Source organism: Stylophora pistillata, chromosome 6 (genome assembly GCF_964205215.1).
Source record: "Stylophora pistillata chromosome 6, jaStyPist1.2, whole genome shotgun sequence".
Classification (NCBI taxonomy): Eukaryota; Metazoa; Cnidaria; class Anthozoa; order Scleractinia; family Pocilloporidae; genus Stylophora; species Stylophora pistillata.
The window spans coordinates 32,001,075-32,024,000 of record NC_142524.1 but is presented as its reverse complement, the minus strand read 5'-3'; the positions used below and the strand labels follow the sequence as shown (position 1 = coordinate 32,024,000).

Below are 22,926 nucleotides of genomic sequence, written 5' to 3'. Positions count from 1 at the left end.
CTCATGTGGGATGCGAAGTAGAGGTATGGCAGTCATCTTTGATTTCATACTGTCTGGGTTTACGATTCTGTCCAGTCGTGATTGGCAGTGCACAATAAGTTTTTATTTTTGTTTCGACTCCGCGGTGAGGCTTTCACATCATGTACTGACTATTTTCAACAACTGACACTGGAAAGCTGGTTTACTAACTTAGAACAGACTCCCCTAAACAGATGTCAACAACTACCCGCTCCATACAAACGACTCATTCACGACATTAACATCACAAACGACTGAAAAAGAACGACCTAACTTTACCGACAGATCGAAACAGACCAATCACGACCGACTTACGTCACTTGAGTCTTACAGCCAATAACATCACCCCAAAACCAACCGATCATTTCACACGAACTGGAATAAGAACATTCTACCGACAACAATCATTCACTTGACTCTGATGATGAGTTCCGCACAGGTTATCGAAACGTCAGTCACTACCACCGACAACAGTCCTTCTCAGGACTACACTCACCCGGATGATCAGACTACACCTTCACATGTTACCCCCGGGTTCAAACCATTTACTGCAAAGTTGATAGGCGTAGGTCAGCTGACAAATCACAATCTGGGCTGTTTGTAGGAGCCACAGGAGAAGCTTTACACACCAGCTGTCGAACTAAGAGGTGCCCAGTTCACCAGTCCACTAATCACGCTTTGCAGGAGTGCAAAAGGTTTAAAGGAATGTTGCCTAACGAAAAGGTGAAAGTTGTTGAGGAACACAAACTCTGCTTATTACCTGGTCATCGTCTGAGTAGATGCTGTGGTAGGATGCAAAGATGCAAAGTTGAGAACTGCGACATGCGTCATCATACCCTTGTACATGAAGTCGACTTGAAATTTTTTGAACGAACAAAAGCGAAACGCAAGTCTGAACGAGTGCCAGATGTTGAGAGGGATCCTGCACAAGTATTCTTGGAAGGTGAAGACTCATCACCATGTCAGGCTGTGGAGCCCCACAAAGGGGTATCGCCAGTCAGGGTACGCAGGTTGTGAAGCTGGTGGTCGTGCATTGGTTGAAGTACTTCCCATAGTTGAAGAAAACAACAAGTGATGGCATTGCGTGACTTAGGCTGTAACACAACACTAATAGATGAAAGTTTAGCTCTCTCACTTGGACTTCACAGCAAAGAGAGAGATCTTGAAATTCAAGGAGTAAATGTGCAGAAGGTGTTTACTTCCCAGCACATCAAGAAATGCCATGTGGCACGAGTCGGAAGAGAAGAAGTTCAGTATTCCTTGCGAGATGTGAAAACAATCCCTGGCCTGAATGGTCCGGATCAGAAGTTGAAGTGGTCAACAATCAAGCAAGAGTATCAGCACTTGAAGGACTTGGACTTACGTGACACCGACACAGGTCCAGTGCAGCTCATAATTGGAACTAACAACTCTGATTTGATTCTACCAAAACAAATTGTTAAACCCTCTGGTCAACCAGAAATTGACAGATTACCTTATGCAGTTGAAACCCTACTTGGATGGGCAGCGACTAACTGGCTACCTGGCGAGCGAGGAGTAGTTTCTCCATACAATGGGTTCAAGGTATACGAAAGAAGTTCAGTTGAAGATGAGGAGCTGAAGCAGCTGGTCGTGGCTCAGTCAGATATAGAAACGTTAGGTGTGGTGAAGCTAGCAGATCCAACTCGTTCAATGGAGGATAAGCAAGCATTGTCACTAATGGAAAAGACAACTTTTAAGAATGCGAATGAAGATGCATACCAGTCAGGCCTACTTTGGAGGGAAGAGGAACCGTCTCTACCCAACAATTACGAAATGGCAAAGAAGAGGCTGCAATCCCTAGAGAGGAAGTTTGAGAGCTGTCCTGAGGTCAGCGAGAGATATGCAAAATCAATCCAGGATGACATTCAGAAAGGCTATGTGAAGAAACTGAGTGAAGAGGAAGTACAGTGCGATAGTAAAGTGACTTGGTACTTACCACACAGATTTGTCATTAACCCCAAGAAACCTGATCGTCTCAGAAGAGTTTACGATGCATCTGCAAAATTTATGGGACAAAGTTTGAACGATAAGATCTATACAGGCTATGGGCGAGTGTTTTTCAACAGCAAGTCAAGTTGAGTTTTGGAGTATTGCGAGCGAGTAAAGTGATTAAAATATACAAATATCGAACCAGCTGAGTATAATTGTCGTTCGTCAATGACAAGCAGAAACGTAATATCTAATGAAAAATTCCTTTTTTGTAGTGATCACGAGTAAGAGATTTCAATACTGATTCATTCCATCAACGATGTTTCAGAGAAAGAGAAAGAGAAAAGGCTCCAAAACCTGCTACATCCGGGCTTTTCTAGCAATATGACTGGTTTAAACCGGGAAAAGCGGTGCAAACTGGCCACGGTGTTCGCTAATACACTCATACAGTGCTCTGAGAAGGTCGCATTGAAAATTGTTCCCGTATTTTTTTACATCAAAATCCAGATTATATTTATTTCTCGTGGTCTATCTATTTGCTCCAATGCCTACAGCAATGGCAACCATAGAGCATGCCACGCAGCTGCTGGATTTTACGCAAAAACTCGATATAACTTTACTAGACTCGGTTGTCTCGTGTTTTTACATGGCTCAGGGACCGCAGGTTCATACATATTTTCCGTTCATTTTATGACTGTATCATGTGCAGATTTTGAAAATGGCTCTCTGACTGACGGATTACTTTTCGCTTCATCAGCAACGAATGGCAGACCAGATCCTAACTCAACTGAAACAGCACCCGGACACCTGGACAAGAGTAGATACAATACTCGAATTTTCAAATAACCAGCAGACCAAGGTGGGTGACAGGCTTCAATTTGGGATTTTCCTTAAAATTGATATTTTTTAAGCTATTCTTATTCTTCTTGTTCCAGTATTTCGCACTCCAAATACTCGAATCAGTTATCAAAACGCGATGGAAAGTTCTTCCGTCTGAGCAGTGCGAAGGTTAGTGAGCAAGTAGGAAGTTTACTATAAGTCTGGCAGACAAATTATCATTTCCATAATTTGACAGCGAAACCAATTAAAGAAATCCTTTTCATGCGGTAAAACAAGATTTTGATTTTACATTTTTCAGGGATTAAGAAATATATTGTAGGGCTCATAATAAAGATATCGTCTGAAGGCGATATGTTGGAGGTGTGTATGTTGTTTACTAAGTTGGTCTTTTTGTTTTCGCGTGACATTGTCTATTACTCTGTCTTCGCAGCGAATTTTTTCAGTCTCCTCTAAAATAAACTTATTTTTTATTGCCATTTTCAGAAAGAAAAGACATATATTGGAAAGTTGAATATGATTTTAGTGGAGGTATGTGTAGTCAAGTGCCCGTTTACCATTTCAAGGGTGATTCCTGCCAAAATATTCACATTTGTGACCTTCCATGCGAAAACGTATACTAACGCTTTTCTGTTAAACGGGTAAAAATAAACGGATTGTAAACGGATAGTAAATGGCTAATTCAAGCGTTTAAACGGTCTCCACGACCGTTTAAACGGATAGCTAAAAGTATAAAACGGTTGAGCAAAGTCCAAAAACAGGCAGCTCAAAATGTTAAACGGTGCAACAAAATTTTAAACGGTTAGCTTAAACCGTTAAACGGTTGAACAAAATCATTAAACGGTTGGCCTAAAACGTTAAACGGTTGAACAAAATTATTAAACGGATAGCTGAAACATTAAACGGTCGAACATAATCAGTTCTTTGAACGGGTATCTGTCAAAAACGTTTAACGGTTAATGAAAACTTATCGACCAAACACAAAATTTTCAATCGCAAACGATTACGAACTGGGACTACTGCCATTCAATGTTCTGTACCTTCGTGTTGTTCTTCCAGCATTTGAGCCTATTCTTGAATCGCTGTAATCCAAAACGGCAGAGATGTGTTCAGCCACAGTTCCCGCAAGTTCAACTGTGTAACGCTTGCGATTCTGTGAAGTTTCGAAATGATATACCAACAGCGTGCTGTACATCACTGAAACACGAAAGCAAAATGGCCGTACGCGCGTTTGCAGTCGCAAATAATCCCGAATAAAAGTCGCTCACGGCCTGTCGCGATCGAAGTCGCACCATTGGCTTTTTAACCGTCGGCTTGTGACGGAGCTAACAGTTAGGCAGAAAATTTCGAAAAGAAAGGAGTTTGGTTTTTGTTAATGACTTAAATATTCGCATTTAAGAAAGCACGGCCGAAATGTTTTGTTTGGGAAAAAGAGCAATCTTTTTCGCAAACTGAATTGGTTGTTCACATTCAGAATTTCGTTACATCGTTATATTATTTTGCCCCACATAATTATATTCTAAAAATTCCTCTTCAAATAAAGCGGTTCAGATTGCAAATTTCTTATTTGCGAACCGCTTCTAAACGTTTAGCATGTAAACATGAAGAGTCAAGGACGTTTCATGTGTTATGCAAATTGTCAAGCAAGTTCCATTGATTGACAGGATAAATGCCACGCCTATCGTAAAGCTGGACTACTCAGCCTGTCAGTCACAAAATCCCAAGGGAGCGAACGGGTGCGGAGCTCTTTAGAACCTCTAATTTTATTGGCCCTGGGTATCACGAAGCTCGGGCCCAATTTTTCAGTGTTTTTTTTTCCCATGCAAATAATAACAGGTGGAATAATGCTAAACAATGTTTTGCAAAATGTGTTGCCAGTTCTAATTTTATTACAACTTTAAAAAACGACGTTTACACAAAGCCATTATTTATCTAACTTGATGTAGAAATTGAAATAAATTACAATTATCAGTCTATGGCGCTGGGACCACAAGATCTTCCGTTCCGTGTTTACAAAATTGCCTTATTTCTCTGTACAAATAATTTTTTCTGTCATTGCTTAAGCCTTCTGGGTTTATCTTGGCAGGAAGACTGGGTGGTGGGACAATTGTTGGATCTTTCAGCAACATGAATGACAGTTCAGCAGTAGATCTGTTTTCTTTGCAGTAGATTCTTCCAGGTTCATCCTTTGAGAAGCGAAAATGATGGTACTTCTTAATGTTTGGAAGTTTATTGAAGTAACCACCAAGAAACGATGCCCAGTCATAGACTGACACAATGACTGTGTTGTCATGAGTTCCCACTAACTGGGCTTTGTTTACTCCGGTGGAATTGGACTCAACCATTGCAGCAAGCTCATAAATTGAAGAAATAAAGTTCACCTTTTAAGCCTTCTTAATGATACCAAAGCCACGATCAGGTGCAAATTTGGTGTGTCCAGCAATAAGGAAAGAGTACGTAATGCGCTGGTGAAGTTCATTTATAACTCTCCAAGCCAAGTACCACAAAAAGAAGTTATTTTTGTTCTGCCCAGAACAATTGTCCGCATGTAGATGGACGTTAGTTTCTCCGAGACCGTGGTTTGCGAAATAATGATGAACGTAGCTTATTGTTGAATTTGCTCCTTTTCCAACGCTGACTGCCTCGTCAATCAGGTAATTGACTTGCCTCGGAATGGCTTCGCATATTACACCGAAAATTCCACATTTACGGGGCGTTTTGAAATAAATGGGGCCGGGCTGCATTGGGTTACTTGGTATATGTATCTGTTGTGCATAATCAAAAGAGTAATGCATTGTTCCTGTGAATGAGCACGAAGGATGTGTTTCACTTAAATCAATAGTGCCCTCTGCGGCTTCAAAATTGTCTGCCGCTTCCTTGCATGCTTCCTTGTACATGTTCCTTTCTCCTAATGCCAAGTTCAAATGTTCCTGTTGTGCTTGCACACAGTCTGATTTTTCGCGATCGGGAAGATTTGCAGCGCGCAGTAGTTTTGTGGTGTTCTGCTGGCATGTTATGCAGAGGTCCGTCATGGGCTTTGCTACCACAACACTGGGGTAGAATTCCGTCCATAGTTCAACAAACTTAGAATAGCTTACTGCTTGCTTTTTTGATGCTTTGCAAGCGCTTTCGAAGGCGCGCCACACGCCCATCTTTGTTTCGTGGGAAGATAGCAGTTTGATATCTTCATCTTTGCATCCAGGAATCCTTCCAGGCAGCGAAATTGCATTCTCTTCTACGTAGTTTGCAATAAATACTTTAAAATCTTCTACAACAGCATGGGGAAGTGCGTTCTGAGGCAGTCTCTTGGTGTTTCCATGAGTTCTTGACGAAAGGCCGTTGTTCTCATAGTGATCTTTAAGCCGTCGAAATCGAGAATAACTTAAACCATACAACATGAGAAACATTTCACGGCAAACAGGCATTGATTGAAACAAGAAGTTGCAACGAGGACTTCTGTTCCTTTTCTCTCCAACGTTCTCGACACGGGTGACCGCCTGAATGTTCGCCAAAATAACCAGGTCTAGTTCTCTAGCAGAGAGTTCGAGGCAGTTGTTTAAATTTACCATGACCGCTTCCTCTGTGAACTGGGATGAACAGCGACCATCGCGTGGACCACGAGAGCATTTGCAGCCTTCTTTTAGGAATTCTTTCACGTTCGTAAACACTTCTCTTTCTCTGTCTGATCGCTCAATATTAATCTCTTCGTTCTCCATCATTGCAGTTTTAACGTATGTAATAAGCTAAGTTAGACTGAATACAATTTTGTCAAGTTTGAGTTGCTATGACGATGGACTGCGCGAATTGGCCTGGGGACGAGTGTTTCATCTGTTCCGTCGTTCGAATCTCATGAATGCATGAATCGACGAAATAATTGTTTCTTTGTTTCTCGATTCCCAAGCAGTGTTTTTATATTACACCAAGAAAAGGGTAGAAGAGAGGATACTTCACAGTTTACCTGCATGCTGATTGATAAGTTAAAGAGGAATGAATTGATTGTGTGAGTCTCCTCGGTTCCGATCGGGACCACGGCTAGTGTTTACATGATTAAAATGGGACCTATAGATCAGAAGCGAAACTTCTCCACAAAAACGGTTTCATTTTTCTCTGAGGCCAGTCTCGGAATGATGCAACTTACTCAATGATGGGAGTTTGAATGGTCCAAACGGACTATAACCTTTTAACGTTTTGTCGAAAGCGGTGAACGGACGCGTTTTTTCTTAAACGGATAAGCTAACTGATTAAACATTTTCTTGAAATGACTTGTTTAAACGGATAAGCTAACCAATTAAACGTTTTGAGGAAACGTTTAAACGGATAGGCTAACCGTTTAAACATTTTGTCAAAAGCGTTAAACGGATGGAATTTTTTTTAAACGGATAAGCTAATCGTTTAAACGTTTTGACCGAAACGTTAAATGGATACTCGATTTTAGAAAACGGATGAGATAAGCGTTTAAACGTTTTGTATGATCCGTTTAAATGGATATTAAACGGATACTAAACGGTTATTTCCGTTAAACTGTAAAGCGTTAGTGTACGTTTTCCCATGGAAGGTCACATTTAGAATGCGATTTTCAGTGGTCAGTCGTAGTAGTGACATTAATTTCAGCAGAAGAATGTTTTGTTCGTTTGTGCAAACGACATCTGCAGTAGTTTAAGTTTTAAGTTATCAAAAACATTGATTATTTAGTCAGCTAATGCTGTTTATGACAGGTGTTTATGGGTAAAAGGAACCAACTGGCGGGTTGCCAGACATACCGTTCTTACCATGAGCGTTAAAGCTCACATTTTAGTCGAATTTGAGTACCGTTCAAATTGACCACTTGATATTGTCCCTTGTCCCATAGGTTTGGATTGCATGCATTTACAGCTTGCTTCAGCATTGAATATTAAGCACTATTATGCAGCATCTTATTTTTAGCTTATGCCTGATTTGGCAAATAGTCAATTATTATTTGAAAGTGTTTTAAATATTAAAAATGTTTTAATGAATTGTTGTTTGTTGAAATGTGGCATTTTTAAGAAGACGTGTTTTATATTCTATTTTTATCTTGTGGTTACTTCTAATTCATACGTTTTGTAGATTTTGAAGCATGAATGGCCCAAGAAATGGCCAAGTTTTATTGGCGACATAGTTGGTGCGAGTAAGGCAAACGAGTCTCTTTGCCAAAACAACATGGTGATTCTTAAACTTCTCAGGTAAGTGTTTATCTGTGCAACCATTTAAAATTAAATTTGAAGGATTGTATAATTTTAGATTACTTTTAGTCGCAATTTGATAGTACAGATATTTAAAGATTTGGTGTTATTGAAGGCCCTTTAACACAATCATATGCAAATGATTGCATATGAAAACATGCCAAAACAACATGGTGATTCTTAAACTTCTCAGGTAAGTGTTTCTGTGCAACCACTTAAAATTAAATTTGAAGGATTGTGTAATTTTAGATTACTTTTAATCACAATTTGATATTACATATATTTAAAGATTTCTTGGTGTTGTTGAAGGTCCTTTAACACAATCATATTCAAATATTGTTTTGATAAGACTAGAATGATCCTTAACTACAGAAACAAATGAAAATCTGAAATTAAATTATGCACAAACTCAGTTATTAATTCTGTTGAAAATGAACCTAGTAACCACAGAGAAATATGAAGACAAAAGTAAGTACAGTCAAACCTCAATTGTCTGGACCTTGATTATCCAGATTTCTCAGTCATCCTGACTTTTTCTCTGGTCGCAATTTTGTCATGAATATTTATTAGTCATGATCAAGATCTGTAGCCATATTCTTTTTAAAAATACAGTGTTGAATAGTGAAGTAAAGGAGAATTTGTTTTGCTTTAAAAAGGCAAAAGCAGTGCTCGTGTGCAACTGTATGAAGAACATTCAAATGAGGTCTGATTGGCTTAGAGTTGTTTTATTGCTAAGTGAGATTTAATGCCCTATTGGCTTGTTTGATATGGTGGGCAAGATAAACTTTATTTATTTTCTATTCTTTCGATAAAAGATAAACAGTCTATAGTTTTTCTACTAGAGAAAGGAGAAAAAGGAACTAGTTTGTCACTTTTTTTAATTTAATCAGTTTTTGTTCCTCATTAATATTCATATTCTCAATTATGTGGACCCTTTATTATCCGAACTATTTCGTCTAGTCCCAACGAGTCTGGATAATCAAGGTTCAGCAGTAGTCCTGATTGCTCACTTTTAGGTTCAACAAGGTCTTGCAAACATTTTTTTTTTTTCTTGATTGCAGTTCTTACCAGAGAGTTTATCTTTAAAAGTAAACTGTTTTCGTCTTGCCTCTTTTCCCAACACAGCCTCACTCTGATTCAGTTGAGCCTAAGCAGCTTTCTCTGATTTCTTATTTCTGTGGTGTCTGTGGACTTTCAGTTATTTTTATTTCTTTCAGTGAGGAAGTTTTTGACTTCTCCAGTGGTCAGATGACACAAGCAAAGGCAAAACACTTAAAGGACAGGTAAGAAAGAAAATTGATTTTTGTTTAGTTACCATGTTTGTAATTTTCCATTGTGCAGTGACATAAATTCCATCAGACATAACAATAAATACTGCTGATTTCCTTTCCTCTCTCCTCTGCTCTACCTGTGTTTTGGTAAACTGTCTTCAAATTACTGTTAGCAATCTCATGAGTGGGTTACCAGGGCACTGTCAGCTATAACATCAGAACCTATGTAAAAGCTGTCTACCTTAACCATGAGTGCCTGGAAACTGAAACTCTCAATCTCCACCTTAGTCCCACAACTGTTAGCGGGGCTCGACACTAACTTTTCAACTTGTGGAAATAAAAAATCACTCGCCAAAACTGAATTTCTACTAGTCTGTGGCTAATTGGCTACTCTTAGTGTCGAGCCCTGGTTAGTAATTTTTGTTGTCACCATTATATCATCTCACTGAAAATACCATGAAATAATTAGCAAATATATTTTTTAATTTGGCAGCATGTGTAGTGAATTCTTGCAGATATTTACCCTTTGCCAATTTGTTTTGGTAAGTTGTGGACTTAATTCTTACATTTTGGAATTCATTTTCTAACATCATCTACAGTGAAAGGAGACTCCCGGTACAGCTGTTAATTTGCTTTATGGCTCTCTGAGAATATTTCCCATGAAGTCTGTTTCTGTTTAGACATGATTTATGAAATAATTCTTTTGCAAATTATTTATGCAGGTGACTTGCTGTGGTAAATAACCTTTACTAGATTTATTTTAAAAGCATGATCTCTTTAAAAAAAAAAATTAATATTGGAATTTTTTCTCGTTCAGGGCAGCTCTCAAAATGTCACCCTTATTGGTGCTACACTAGAGGTTAGTAGGCTCCATTCTAAAGAGGACATTAGATGATGGTAGTTGCTATTTTAAGTTACAGAATGTGTACTGTTCTTTTTTTTTTCTGTTTTTTTTTTTTTTTTTTTTTTGGTTTGTTTTTTTGGTTTGTTTTTTTGTGTTGTTTTTAAAGGCACACTGTGAATTTGTCATATGCTTTGTTGTGTCACAATGAAATTTTCAGAACAAAAAGGTCTGTTAAGATCAATTTTAAAATAAGGATGAGCCAGACTGGCAAGCAACGACATTCTTTGATTCATATCCTGTTTTTCTATTGTGGTAGACCCTACTACGGTTTCTGAACTGGATTCCCCTTGGTTACATTTTCGAGACACAGCTGAACAGCACTCTTGTTTGCAAGGTAAGCTGGGAGATAACCCATAACAGCACAATTGACAAATGGTAAACACCCCAGCGTACACTATTGAGTTATGGAGGCACGCAGGAGGTTGCTAAGCACAAAAGAAGCATAAGAGTGGCGCGAGGCGATAGCCGAGAGCAACTCTAGCTTCTTGAGTGCTTAGCAAACCTCCCAAGTGCATCCATAACTCAATAGTATACGCTGTGGTGTTTACCATTTGTTTTATAACATAACATTGATACATCGTAGCTAAAGAGTTCCCTTTTATTTAACAAATCTTACGTGACCAGAAAATACAAGCGCGCGCGGAAAAATTGTCTTTGCATTGCTCACATCAGCAGCATACACCCATGGGCAAGTGGGGGGCGCTGAATTGGCCAATCAGAGCACACGCTTTACTTTGGTTATGTTATAATTACTGTTGTTCCCTCTTTTGACTTGGATTGCTAAGTTCATTATGTGTGATTAGAAAAGTACAGACTAAAGCAATATTTCTTTCTTATTTGCAGTTTCTGAATGTACGCATGTTCGGAAATGTGACTCTGAAGTGTCTGACTGAAATTGGTAAGGGTAAAATCTACTTGTGGGGAAAGTCTTCTTTTAGACAAAGAATGAAACTGAGAACTGACTCGGGAAAATTTGCAATCCAGAAATCTTTTGCTAATTTTGCACCCAACCATTTTTTATCCCTACCAAAGTAATCCCAGACAGCAGAGTGAATTGTTGGTTTACAAATGTGTGGTTTTCAATTTCTTGTCAATCATGCAGTGAAGGTAAAATGAAATGTGGTTTTTATCAGCTGTGGGTACAAATTCAATAGGTTGTTATTTTACTTCATCTAATCAACTCTTTGCATTGTTTAAAAACTAATCTTACAGCTGGCATTGATGCAAACCAGTATGACGAACAGTTTGTGGTGCTGTTTTCTTTAACAATGGCTCAGTTAAAACAGGTGAGCATATCAAGATTTATTTTAGCTACTTCCTCCTTAAATAGAGTGACTTCCCACAGCTAAGTACAGCATTTTAGCCACCGACATTGTAGCCCCTGTATTTTTTGGGGAAGAAGTTACACAGCCAGTCTTCTTAATTTTGTCACCCTGTTAATATGGCCCACTGTTTAGAGCTTTTTTTGAAGAGCAGAAATGCAAGGGGTGGTTTCCTGCTCCTTGAGAGATTGCCATTTTTGTAAATGCTAAATACATGTCAAATGTTAAATACATGAAAAATTTGTCTTGTTCATTTTAGTATGGAGCTGATTCTTCAATTTTAATTGCCTCTCTAGATGCTCCCATTAACAATCAACATTAAAGATGCATATGCAAATGGTAAAGATGATGAGCAGAAGTTCATTCAGAATCTGAGTTTGTTCCTGTGCACATTTTTAAAGGAACATGGCCAGTTGGTGGAGAAGAAGGTATGGCTGAGAAATTATTTTATAATCAGATTCTAGATAGGAATTCACCCATTTCACCGAGACGTTCATTTAATAGAGATGAGCATTCTTGCTAAAGAATGACAAGAACTTGTAACAATAACAATATGGTACGAATGGCTCGCACTGGGTCCCTATCTTGTTATAGTGTTCCGCTCTAGATTCTTACTACAGAACGTATCTAAAGAAATTTTTTTCTTTCTAGGAGGAACTACACACAACTTTGCTGGAGGTAAGAATTTGTTGGCATATACTTATGAGTTGATTGGATACTCAGTGGAATGCAAGAGCAGAGTTAATGTATAAGGACACATCATCGTCAATTAAGAAAAGTCCAGGAACTTTCAATTTGGATATAACTAAAATGACTTTCTGCTTGCTGAGAGGGGGGTGGCCAACTGGTCAGAGTACTGGACAGTAGATTAAAAGGCATGGGCTCCAGCCCTAGCCATACGCCTCTGTATCACTGTGTCTCTCTATCCTTGCAAATCTGACAAAACTCTGGTAACTGGAGTAGCATCAAATTGAAATGATTAGAATACTCCTCTGAACCCTTCACTTTAGCAAAACTTTCTTAGATTTTGTTAGCAGTGTTAGCCACCTAGCTCATGTCCTAGACTTGAATATAAGCTGCCCTTCCACTTAAAACATAGGGAATTTCTTTGAACACATCATAGAGTAGGTAGCTATAAAAATTGCTGCATTTGTTGTACAGGCAAAGTACATTTCTGAACAAAGCTATTGTTTGCCTCCACAGGCTCTTCATTATCTTGTCCTCATATCCGAGGTAGAGGAGACAGAAATATTCAAGATCTGTTTGGAGTACTGGAATGCAATGGCATCAGATTTATATCGGGAAAACCCTTTCCCTTCAAGCACACCTCTTTTGATTGGCTCATCACAGTCTCAAACAATACCACCGAGAAGGCAAATGTACCTGTCAGTGTTATCCAAAGTAAGTAATTTACTGCTGTCCCCAGCTCTTGCTACTTCATTTCCCACAACAAGCAGTTGATTATCAAGGCTGATAGGATATGAATTGTTGCCTTGATTTAGAGGCTGGTACTATGCTCATGGGCACACAGGTCTTTTTTTCTGTAATTTATCTTTGGTTTTTTAACATTGACAGTTATTGATTTGTATGTAAAGTTTATGGTTAGATTGCAGCAGATTATATCTGCAGTATCAGAAATTTCAAAGGAGGGGGTTAAGTGGAGTGGTTTTGGTTTACTTGGCTTTTTGGATTTTGGATTTTGGACGGAAGCTAAATGAACTAAATGAAGTAGATGAAAATTTATCAGAGACAGATCTTTATGAACTATTTACAGGAATGAGCTTAAATATGTACCCTTTAATACTGATTCTTAGTCAAAGCCTACTATATTCAATAGTATGTTGTGCTGTTTTGTGTTAAATTTTGTTCCTGATTATTTAAGCAAATTTCTTTTCTTTGTTGGTGACATGATTAGGTACGGCTAACCATGATTGCAAGAATGGCCAAACCCGAAGAGGTAAGGAAATTTGGATGCTATTGAAATCAAGCATGCCAAGAATAATTAATTTCAACTCCCTATATTTTTTATTTTTTCTACACAGGTTCTAGTGGTTGAAAACGATCAAGGTGAAGTTGTCAGGGAATTCATGAAGGATACAGATGCTATCAACCTCTACAAGAATATGAGGGAAACCTTAGGTGAATATTATGATTAAAGATGAACTATGCAAATGTTTTACAGATTTTGTAAATAAATGAATTCAAAGATAATGCAAGGTGCAAAAGTCATTATGATGAGATGTGGAAAGCTTGCTAACTGTTGTTTCTTGTCACATGCTTAGTTTACCTCACCCATTTGGATTATCAAGACACGGAGAGAATAATGACCGAAAAATTACAGAATCAAGTGAATGGCACTGAATGGTCGTGGAAGAATCTCAACACGGTTTGTTGTGATTTATTCAGAGATTTTTATACTAGCAGTATTATGAAAAAAGATATTTAGAATTATTCTTTGTGTGTTTAGAGTATGGCAAGCCAATTGTAGCAATATTCAATACTAAAATTCAATTTCAATTCAATGAAATTCAATTTTAACTTAATGAAATTCAATTTCAATTCAATGAAAATTCAATTTCAATTCAATGAAAATTCAAGTTCAATTCAATGAAAATTCAAGTTCAGTTCAATAAAAATTCAATTACAATTCAATGAAAAAAAATACATTCAAAATTGCTTTCGCTTAGTGACCAGAAATGATGACTAGCATACGGGAACTTTCAGGCTTTATGTTTTCGTGTGGTAAGTTTTAGCATCATGGCAGATGTAGAGCCAGAATTTGACGTGAAGAAAGACTTACCTGAATTGTTATCGTCAGTGCTCGAAAGAACAGAGCAGTGTATACATAAAAATGAAACGGATATCAATGACTTGCAAGCACAATCTGTAGTTCTTGATCGAACCATCAGTCTTTTGAGTTCTATTGCCTTAACTGACATTGAGCAAGATCGGATTGATTGGGAATCTCTAGCTACCACTTTTTGTTGTTGTTTCTCCTGTGACATAACCAGTTGAACATCAGTCAGTTCAAGCCAGGGTTCTCAAGCGGATCGATCCACTCGTGTCATTGATGCAAATGAGCATAGATATCTACACTAACTTTCACCAGATAGTAAGAGAGAGTGTTGAAAACAGTTAAGAACACTATACCCTTTTGGTAAATCATGTGTCCATTTTCAATTGCTTTGTAAGATGTGTAGGCAGTAAAGTTAACAATTGAGTGTCATTATTAATCAAATGCAAAAAGAACAGGGAACAGGGTGTGATATGGCTACCTAATTGCCAAAGAAAATCAGTATTCCACCAGTATCAAAAATGACTTTAACTTTAACTTTAACTTTATTCAGGTACCTTAAAACAGAAACTCTTTTACTTAACCCATTGACGTCCAGTGCGCCCGTATGCGCCCATGGGGACCCACACCCTTTCTACGCCTTGTGACGTCATCACTTTTAACCCTGGAGCACGAATTTGAGCACCTACTTGAACAGGTTGAAAATATCTTACAGACGATACCAGAATGAGCGCAACTGAGTGAAGGAGATTGGAGAAATAGCCAAAAAACCGTGTCACTTTGACCTGAAAATCTGCACGAAAATCGTGTTTCACTACCCACCTACCTTTCCGAGCGTGTGCTTTGAAAATAATGAGTAGTTTCTGAAAAATCTCTACACCAAAATGAAGCCTACTCAATTTCCAGCAAGTGAGGAGAAACTTCAGGCAAGGAGAGGGGAAAAAAACGGGCGGGAGAAAGAGAGAAAAGTAGAAGTCGTAAGTGGGGCATGACTTTTCAACCTAAAAACTATGTCGAAATTTTGCTCTCTGCGCGTGCCCGAGATTTTCAGGCCGCCATTTTGCATTTGGATCAAAAGGCCGTCGAGTGCACAAGCTGTCAAGGGGTTTTTGGTAAGTTTGAGCTTTTAAAACCACAGCAGTGACCCGAAATCTGCTCGACTAGCTTCAAAACACAGTTTTCCACAAAAGCTGCGGCCATTAATGGGTTAAGCAGCTGTCTATATTTGATAGCACAGGTATGATCCTCACATTTCAACAGATACAATGCTACAATCAAGTGGTGAAAGTTCTTGTGTCTAACAACAAATTAAAAAGTATTTTTGTTGAAGATTTTCTTTTTGAGTCTGCTAACAGACATAGATAGCTAATTCACAAATGAAACACAACTTATGTTGTCCCCCATTTTCTAGAAACCATGCCACAACTTTGTAATCAAATTTTTTTACTGAGGAATTCATTTTTTCCCATGAATTGTTATGAGTGCAATGACTGTATGAGCATTGGCACCTGAAAATACTTTTAGTGGACTGAAAAACTTCATAATTCTTAAAATCCCATTTAAATCAACTGTTGAACTATTATTTGTGACAAATCCTTGTGCGGCACAATTATAAGGCACCACTAAACATGTCCTTTCTATAGTGCAGGTGGTCCAGAGAAAGCAATTTTTGCAACTCAACCTGGTCTAACATACATTTCAAATATAAATTTAAACATCTTAAACAATCTCAGCTGGAAATACAACAATTTAGGCCCAGTCTTTAAAGCCCATTGTTGACATGGTACCCAAGATATTGGCCAAGCCCAGCCAAACATAACCTTATTAAATGTAGCACCTCTAGCCCTCCCCCTCAACTATGTGCTGTAGGGTAAATACATTTGAAAGTGACGTTTCATCTATCGTTTCACTTGTAAACACTAACCAAAGCAATGAGGTAGATATCATTGTATTTACAACTTAATTGATATGATTGTGCGCTACGATAAATTATCCAGCGAGACACACCAAACAACCAGGAATTTTTTTACAATCAAAATCCAAGTCCGAGAAGATCTTCCAATGTGTCAGGAGATATATAGAACTGTGGTCTCCCAGGGTTTCCCATTCTGAGAATTTTACATTTATGTCAAGAAATTGATGAAGGGTATACTGCTAGAGTTTTGAGATGATTTTCAATAGCCCGTAGTACTTCTGCAAAAGCATTAGCTAGAGATTCCCACTCAATCCGATCTTGCTCAATGTCAGTTAAGGCAATAGAACTCAAAAGACTAACAGTTCGATCAAGAACTACAGATTGTGCTTGCAAGTCATTGATATCCGTTTCATTTTTCTGTATACACTGCTCTGTTCTTTCGAGCACTGACAATAAAAATTCAGGTAAGTCTTTTTTCACGTCTAATTCTAGCTCTACGTCCACCATGATGCTAGTTAAAACTTGCCGCACAAAAGCATAAAACCTGAAAGTTCCCGTATGCTAGTTATCATTTCCGGTCACTAACCGGAAGCAGTTTTGAATGTATTTTTTTTCATTGAATTGAACTTGAATTTTCATTGAATTGAACTTGAAATTGAATTGAAATTGAATTGAAATTGAATTTTAGTATTGAATTTTGCTGCAATTGGCTTGCCATATTAGAGAGAGTTTTACCTATGGATAATGTTGCATGTGTGACATATTTGTCAGTAGTTATCAGAATTTTGTTCTATACAACAACAGATGATAATGAAATTTTGATTTTTTTTTTATTTAGCTTTGTTGGGCAGTCGGTTCTATCAGTGGAGCAATGCATGAAGAGGATGAAAAGAGGTTCTTGGTTACTGTAATCAAGGTAGCTGATAAGTAATCATTTGAATATATCAACAAAGTTGAAATGGTAAATTGGCCACCATTACGATTATAAAAGCTGACGTTTCGAGCCTTCATCGGAGCGAATAGGGGAATTGTGGGTTGTGTGCGCTTTTAAAGGCAGAAAAAGGAGCTACATGATTGGTGGGAACATGGCAACGATAAAAAACACGAATAAATTAGTGGAGTGAAAAGCGTTCGTTGATACCTGTGGGATTTAGACTGCCGGTTTGAAAGATGAACTTTATAAAAAATAAAGTAGTCTTTATATATAAGACTTTATTTATTGAGGATAGCACGTGATAGTGCACAAACACTAATAAACTTGTGGTCCTCTTAATTACAATAAATATATAAATGTAAGTACAATAGAATCATTAATATATTGAAAAAAAAAAAAAAAAAAAAAAGATTACAAATATAAATAGAAATTTAGCTAATTACAAATAATATTAATTGATAAAATATATAATACAAGATAATATAAACAAGTAAGAATATATAAAACTACTATCAATAAAATTTACCGATTAAAATGAGCTAAGCATGATTTGTCATCATAATAATATTTAAATACGTTGTCTTTAAAGGCCTTAAGTGTATTAGACTTTTTTAATTCAGGCTTTAACTGATTCCATAATTTTATGGCAGAAACTAGAAAAGTTTTCCCTCCTTCTCTAGCCCTTTTAAACTTAGGTAATAAAAAGTTGTATTTACAAAATCTAGTGTTGCGTGAATGTACTGAACTTAATAATCTTAAGCTATCATTAAGATAATTAGGTACACAATAATTGATCCTTTTAAATAGTATTGAACATTTAGCTATCTTAGTAGAGTTATAAAATGGTATCCACTTTAAACGATTGAATAGCATAACTGATGAACTACGTGGTTCAGCATCTAATAAAACCCTAGCAGCTCTCTTTTGTAGCCTAAGTATTCTTAAAAGAGATTCATTAGAGCAAAGTGACTGCCATGCAACATTGGCATAATCAAATAATGGCTTAATCAAACTATTATAAAATAAAAGTCTTTGGTTAAATGGTAAACAAAGTTTGATCTTATTCAAAATTCCAATTCTTTGTGAAATTTTTTTGCACAGTCTGTCAACATAAGTGTTCATTGATAAATCGTGGTCAATGTCTATACCAAGAAGTTTAGCTGAGGGTACTTGTTCCAATGATACACCATTCATAGTTTTAAGAGATAAATTATAACCATCTGGAAGTTTCTTCCCAAGGCGTTTGCCTGTGACCAGTAGTGTTTTAGTCTTTTTTTCATTGAGAGGAAGTTTATTGGTGTGCGTCCAGCATTCAATTTCCTTCAAAGAAGCAGCTAGTGAATCTTGTAGAGAATCAACCGCTGAGATATCTGCCGATAATGTCAGTGTGGTGTCATCAGCATAGAGATCCAGGTCAGCACCATTAACATGTAGAGGCAAATCATTGATATAAATGACAAAAAGTAAAGGGCCAAGGATACTACCCTGTGGAACACCATGCCTCACAAGAGCAGAGTCAGATGTCACATTATCAAGAGCAATAAATTGATGTCTATCAGTCAAGTATGAACTAAACCATTTACGTGCAACTGGAGTTAAACCATAGGCATTCAGCTTTTGCAAAAGAATTTCACGGTCAACCATATCAAAAGCTTTCCTGTAATCAACTAAAAGAAGACCGCTGACTTGATCATTGTCTAGATTAAATAACAAATTGTCTATGACTCGTATAAGAGCAGTGTCTGTTCCATGGTGTTTCCGAAAACCTGACTGTAAAGGGTACAATAGATTGTTTTCACATAAGTAATTATAGAGATGATCGTGTATATGACGTTCCAGAATCTTTGACAAAACTGGTAATATCGAAATGGGTTGATAATTGTCCGGATCCTCACGGTCCCCAGATTTAAACAACGGAATGACTTTCGCTATCTTCCAACAATCAGGGAATACACCAGAATTAATTGAAATATTCAAGATTTGAGTAATTGAATAAGCAATAGCTGGTCCTGCTATTTTCAGATATCTTGCACTTATCTTGTCAATACCCATAGCTTTGTGAGTTTTGAGTCCTAACAGAGCACCCAGCACAAAATCTTTAGTAAATCTTTATTTTTACAGAAGATAAAAATGACATACATTTGTTCACATCTTACAAAACAAAGAATTTGTATGAACTAACTTTCCAACAGAAAGTTGGTAGAACTTTTCAACCTTGAATATTATATTAGTTATTGTACATGAGTAGCCTGAATTTTGTACATCTTTTTGCCTATTTTCTCCGGAGAAAGGAGAAAAAATGTTCAAAATTTTGACTCTGCATTTTTTAATTGTCATATATTTTGCACATTGACCAATGTTTCAATGTGAAATGTTTAATTTGTAGGATCTTCTTGTTTTATGTGAAATCAAACGTGGGAAGGACAACAAGGCGATAATTGCCTCAAATATAATGTACATTGTTGGGCAGTATCCAAGATTCTTGAGGTGTGTAATCATGCCACTGTTGTATTTTGCTGTAATACCTGGTTGCATTTTGTTTAGTTTGTACCTTTTGGTATCTTCTCCTTTCCAGGGCCCATTGGAAGTTTTTGAAGACTGTGGTGAACAAACTATTTGAGTTTATGCATGGTAGGTTTTGTACTGTATTCTTCAATGTGGTAAGACACTTGAAGCTTTGGTAACTCATGCCTAAAGCATTGAAAGTAATTGACCACTAGACTTTGAGGGGCCTAGATAGATTCATCAGTATTCATCGGTAAATTATTTTATTTTATTTTATTTTTTTAATTATTTTATTTTGTTACAGAAACACATGATGGCGTCCAGGACATGGCTTGTGACACTTTTATCAAAATTGCCCAGAAATGCAGGAGACATTTTACTCAGGTAGAAAAAAAATTAACTGTAACTGTCTATTGCTAAAAGTCTCTTGAAATTTAGAACTTGTAAATATTCTGAACTTTATTGAATCTATATTAGGTGCAGGTTGGTGAGGTTATGCCTTTCATTGAGGAAATACTAAACAGCACGCAGTCTATTATTTGTGACCTTCAACCACAGCAGGTAAATGTTTGTTATTCGTGGAATATTGGCAGGTTGAATATAAGATAAGTGATTGAACTGCAATCTAGAGTGCTACTGAAATAACTTACCAGCATATTTTGTTTCATTGTTTTTTGGTTTAGTTTTTATGGTTTTTGTGGGATAGAGATTTTATATAAAAAACTGTTTTCCATGAAAACATGCTCAAATATCCCTCCCCTTATTTGTAGGTTCACACTTTCTATGAGGCAGTTGGATATATGATCAGTGCACAAACTGTAAGTAGTTTTAAGTTAGTATACTGTGTTTCTGTAGGCATTGCAATTGGAAAAAATTACATGAAAAAGTTTTGCATATCATTTGTAGGATTCTGTGGTCATGGAAAGATTAATTGAGAAGTACATGTCACTCCCAAATCAAGCCTGGGACAACATTGTCAAAGAAGCAAAAAGGGTAAGTTATGAAAGAAACTGAACTAGATGTACTGTAGTACTGTACATCTCTGTCACGTTTTTTAACACAATTGGCAGTGATGTGGCAAACTGATTGGCCAATTTGATGTCGTCCACAAGAGTGCAAGGGTGCACACAATGGTAGTGCACTGAAGGAATTTCTTTTATTTGACGTTGATGCATTGGTTAAAAAACAAAAAATGGACAGTGGTATAGTGTGGTCTGTACTCTTATCTATAACAGTATTTCTCATCACAGTGCTCAAAATTTGTTGCATGCTAACTTGGCTGTACCTGTTGGTGCTTTGATCACAGGGGTATAGCTAAGAAGTTAGGCGACCAACTGAAATTTTAAGTTGGGTGGCTCAAAGGAGGCACCTGGTCCCTTCTGCTGTCAATTTTTTGCCAGCTGAAAATGCAGCTGGTGATTGTGACTTTTTTTCTGGTGCTACAGTAAGCACTGGCTGCAACAGCCCTGTGACCATCAGTCTCTAATGACTTGTAACAAATCTCTTGCCTAAACCAAACAACTTTTACTTACAGATATATGGTTTCCCTTTTTTCAGAACATTGATCATTTGAGGGAAATAGAAGTTGTCAAACAGCTTGGAAACATTCTGAAAACAAATGTTCAAGGCTGCAAGTCGATTGGACACCCTTTTGTTACTCAGTTGGGGAGAATATACTTGGATATGCTTAATGTTTACCGCTGTCTTAGTGAAAACATTTCTGTGGCAATAGCTGAAAATGGTGAAATTGTTACAAAACAGCCTCTTATAAGGGCGATGAGAACAGTAAAAACAGAAAGCCTTAGACTTATTTCTACATGGGTTAGCAAATCAAATGATGCCAGGCTTGTGTGTGATAACTTTATTCCTCCATTACTGGATGCTGTGCTGGGTGACTACCAAAGGAATGTGCCCAATGCTCGGGAGCCTGAAGTGTTGAGTACCATGGCAACATTTGTCAACAAATTAGAGGTTAGTGTTTGCTTTCTAATTTTAATAAAGGACTATTTTGTGTGGTGTTTTACTAAATTTTGTTTAATAAAAGAAATAAAGGTAGCCATAATGGCCCAGCAGCATAAAGGAAAAATATCACAAGAGCCACTGAACTCAAATTCACGATATGGGAATGGCCCAAATTGTAGGAAAATGAGTGTGGCAAAGGGACAATCTGTTTTTGTTTCATTTTGATTGATTGGTTGACAGGATGGTGTCATTTCTCCAGAGCAATCACAGGGCAACTGATGAAGAAAAACAAATGTCAGCTAGGGACCTGCATGAGACCTAAGCAAAAAGGAAATGCCTTTTAAACTTATTCAGGGAAATTTTCGTAGTTGATGTAAATTATAGGTACTGGTGCTGTCTTGGTTTCTTGTTTAATTACAAACACACTGTCCTGAACTACATGTTTTAAACTAATTAACAGCAAGATACTTACCATCATGACTTTTTTTCGTAATTCAATCTCCAGAGAAATGTTACAGAACATGTGCCACTGATATTTGATGCTGTGTTTGAATGCACCCTGGACATGATTAACAAGGTTAGTCGAGTGTTACTGCAGTTGTATTTCTTTGTTTTAAAAATCATGAAACCTTGGAGTTTTTTGAGTTTGAAAGAGTGGGAATGCTGAATTAACTCATTTTGTTATTATTCAGAACTTTGAAGAGTTCCCTGAACACAGGACAAACTTCTTCCTCCTTCTCCAAGCTGTGGTGCAACACTGCTTCCAAGGTAATTAGGCTTGCATGTAAATAAAAAAAAATGTTTTCTTTTAATTTGTTCAAGGGTCTTTCTGTGTAATATTTATCTTGCTGTCAGACCCCAGTGGCCTCATGGTCGGAATTTCTAACTCCAGATTCAACCTTTGCTGAATCAAGCTGTTTGATCATGGAGAAAAAGAAATTATCCCCAAGGAGAGGAGCTCTTGATTATTAAAAAAAATTTCTTCGTCAGGACCTCAAGAAATGTATCAAGAATATAGTCAGAGTATTAAGGGATAAGTGTGTCATTTCAATCCATAACTTACAAGGCTCTACATTAATGGTAGCCAACTAGCCACAGACTAGTACAAATTCAGTTTTGGCAAGTGGTCTTTGATTTCCACTAGCTAGTTTGGCTAGTAAACAAACTGAAATTGTTGTAACATCTATAGTAAGTTGAAAAGTTAGTGTTAAGCCGTGACTTACCATGCAGTCCTTCTAGGAAATGTTGCCTGGAGCGTTGGCAAAGTAAGCCCAGTGCATAACTGTTTTGTTGCTTGTAGTTCAGTCATGTAA

General features: G+C 37.3%; 1 protein-coding gene, 1 non-coding gene and 1 pseudogene across 3 annotated transcripts in view; 2 read left to right on the top strand and 1 right to left on the bottom strand.

Moving 5' to 3' along the window:
* Positions 1 to 522: 522 nt before the first annotated feature.
* Positions 523 to 2,243, top strand: LOC111336233 (uncharacterized; the record flags this gene model as incomplete). Its single annotated transcript, XR_015988690.1, has 1 exon — positions 523 to 2,243. It is a non-coding gene; the product is annotated as an uncharacterized LOC111336233 (transcript).
* A 182-nt stretch (positions 2,244 to 2,425) lies between these two features.
* Positions 2,426 to 22,926, top strand: part of LOC111320452 (exportin-1-like) — a 26,022-nt gene continuing 5,521 nt past the window's right edge. Inside the window, exons 1-28 of one of the 2 annotated variants that reach the window (XM_088725931.1) lie at positions 2,426 to 2,632; positions 2,726 to 2,827; positions 2,904 to 2,976; positions 3,107 to 3,168; positions 3,292 to 3,336; positions 7,891 to 8,006; positions 9,224 to 9,289; positions 9,771 to 9,819; positions 10,095 to 10,136; positions 10,438 to 10,515; positions 11,025 to 11,079; positions 11,394 to 11,467; positions 11,800 to 11,931; positions 12,155 to 12,181; positions 12,707 to 12,904; positions 13,419 to 13,460; positions 13,546 to 13,642; positions 13,786 to 13,889; positions 17,051 to 17,128; positions 19,533 to 19,633; positions 19,722 to 19,777; positions 19,956 to 20,035; positions 20,129 to 20,212; positions 20,422 to 20,469; positions 20,558 to 20,644; positions 21,209 to 21,622; positions 22,119 to 22,190; positions 22,306 to 22,381. In XM_088725931.1, the coding sequence (XP_088582057.1) occupies positions 2,513 to 2,632; positions 2,726 to 2,827; positions 2,904 to 2,976; positions 3,107 to 3,168; positions 3,292 to 3,336; positions 7,891 to 8,006; positions 9,224 to 9,289; positions 9,771 to 9,819; positions 10,095 to 10,136; positions 10,438 to 10,515; positions 11,025 to 11,079; positions 11,394 to 11,467; positions 11,800 to 11,931; positions 12,155 to 12,181; positions 12,707 to 12,904; positions 13,419 to 13,460; positions 13,546 to 13,642; positions 13,786 to 13,889; positions 17,051 to 17,128; positions 19,533 to 19,633; positions 19,722 to 19,777; positions 19,956 to 20,035; positions 20,129 to 20,212; positions 20,422 to 20,469; positions 20,558 to 20,644; positions 21,209 to 21,622; positions 22,119 to 22,190; positions 22,306 to 22,381 (2,578 nt within the window). In that variant the 5' untranslated portion in view covers positions 2,426 to 2,512. Of the gene's footprint in view, positions 2,633 to 2,725; positions 2,828 to 2,903; positions 2,977 to 3,106; positions 3,169 to 3,291; positions 3,337 to 7,890; positions 8,007 to 8,045; positions 8,200 to 9,223; positions 9,290 to 9,770; positions 9,820 to 10,094; positions 10,137 to 10,437; positions 10,516 to 11,024; positions 11,080 to 11,393; positions 11,468 to 11,799; positions 11,932 to 12,154; positions 12,182 to 12,706; positions 12,905 to 13,418; positions 13,461 to 13,545; positions 13,643 to 13,785; positions 13,890 to 17,050; positions 17,129 to 19,532; positions 19,634 to 19,721; positions 19,778 to 19,955; positions 20,036 to 20,128; positions 20,213 to 20,421; positions 20,470 to 20,557; positions 20,645 to 21,208; positions 21,623 to 22,118; positions 22,191 to 22,305; positions 22,382 to 22,926 lie in introns of those variants that run through there. The other variant, XM_088725932.1, reaches the window with a different exon arrangement.
* Positions 4,043 to 6,989, bottom strand: LOC148729432 (uncharacterized; annotated as a pseudogene).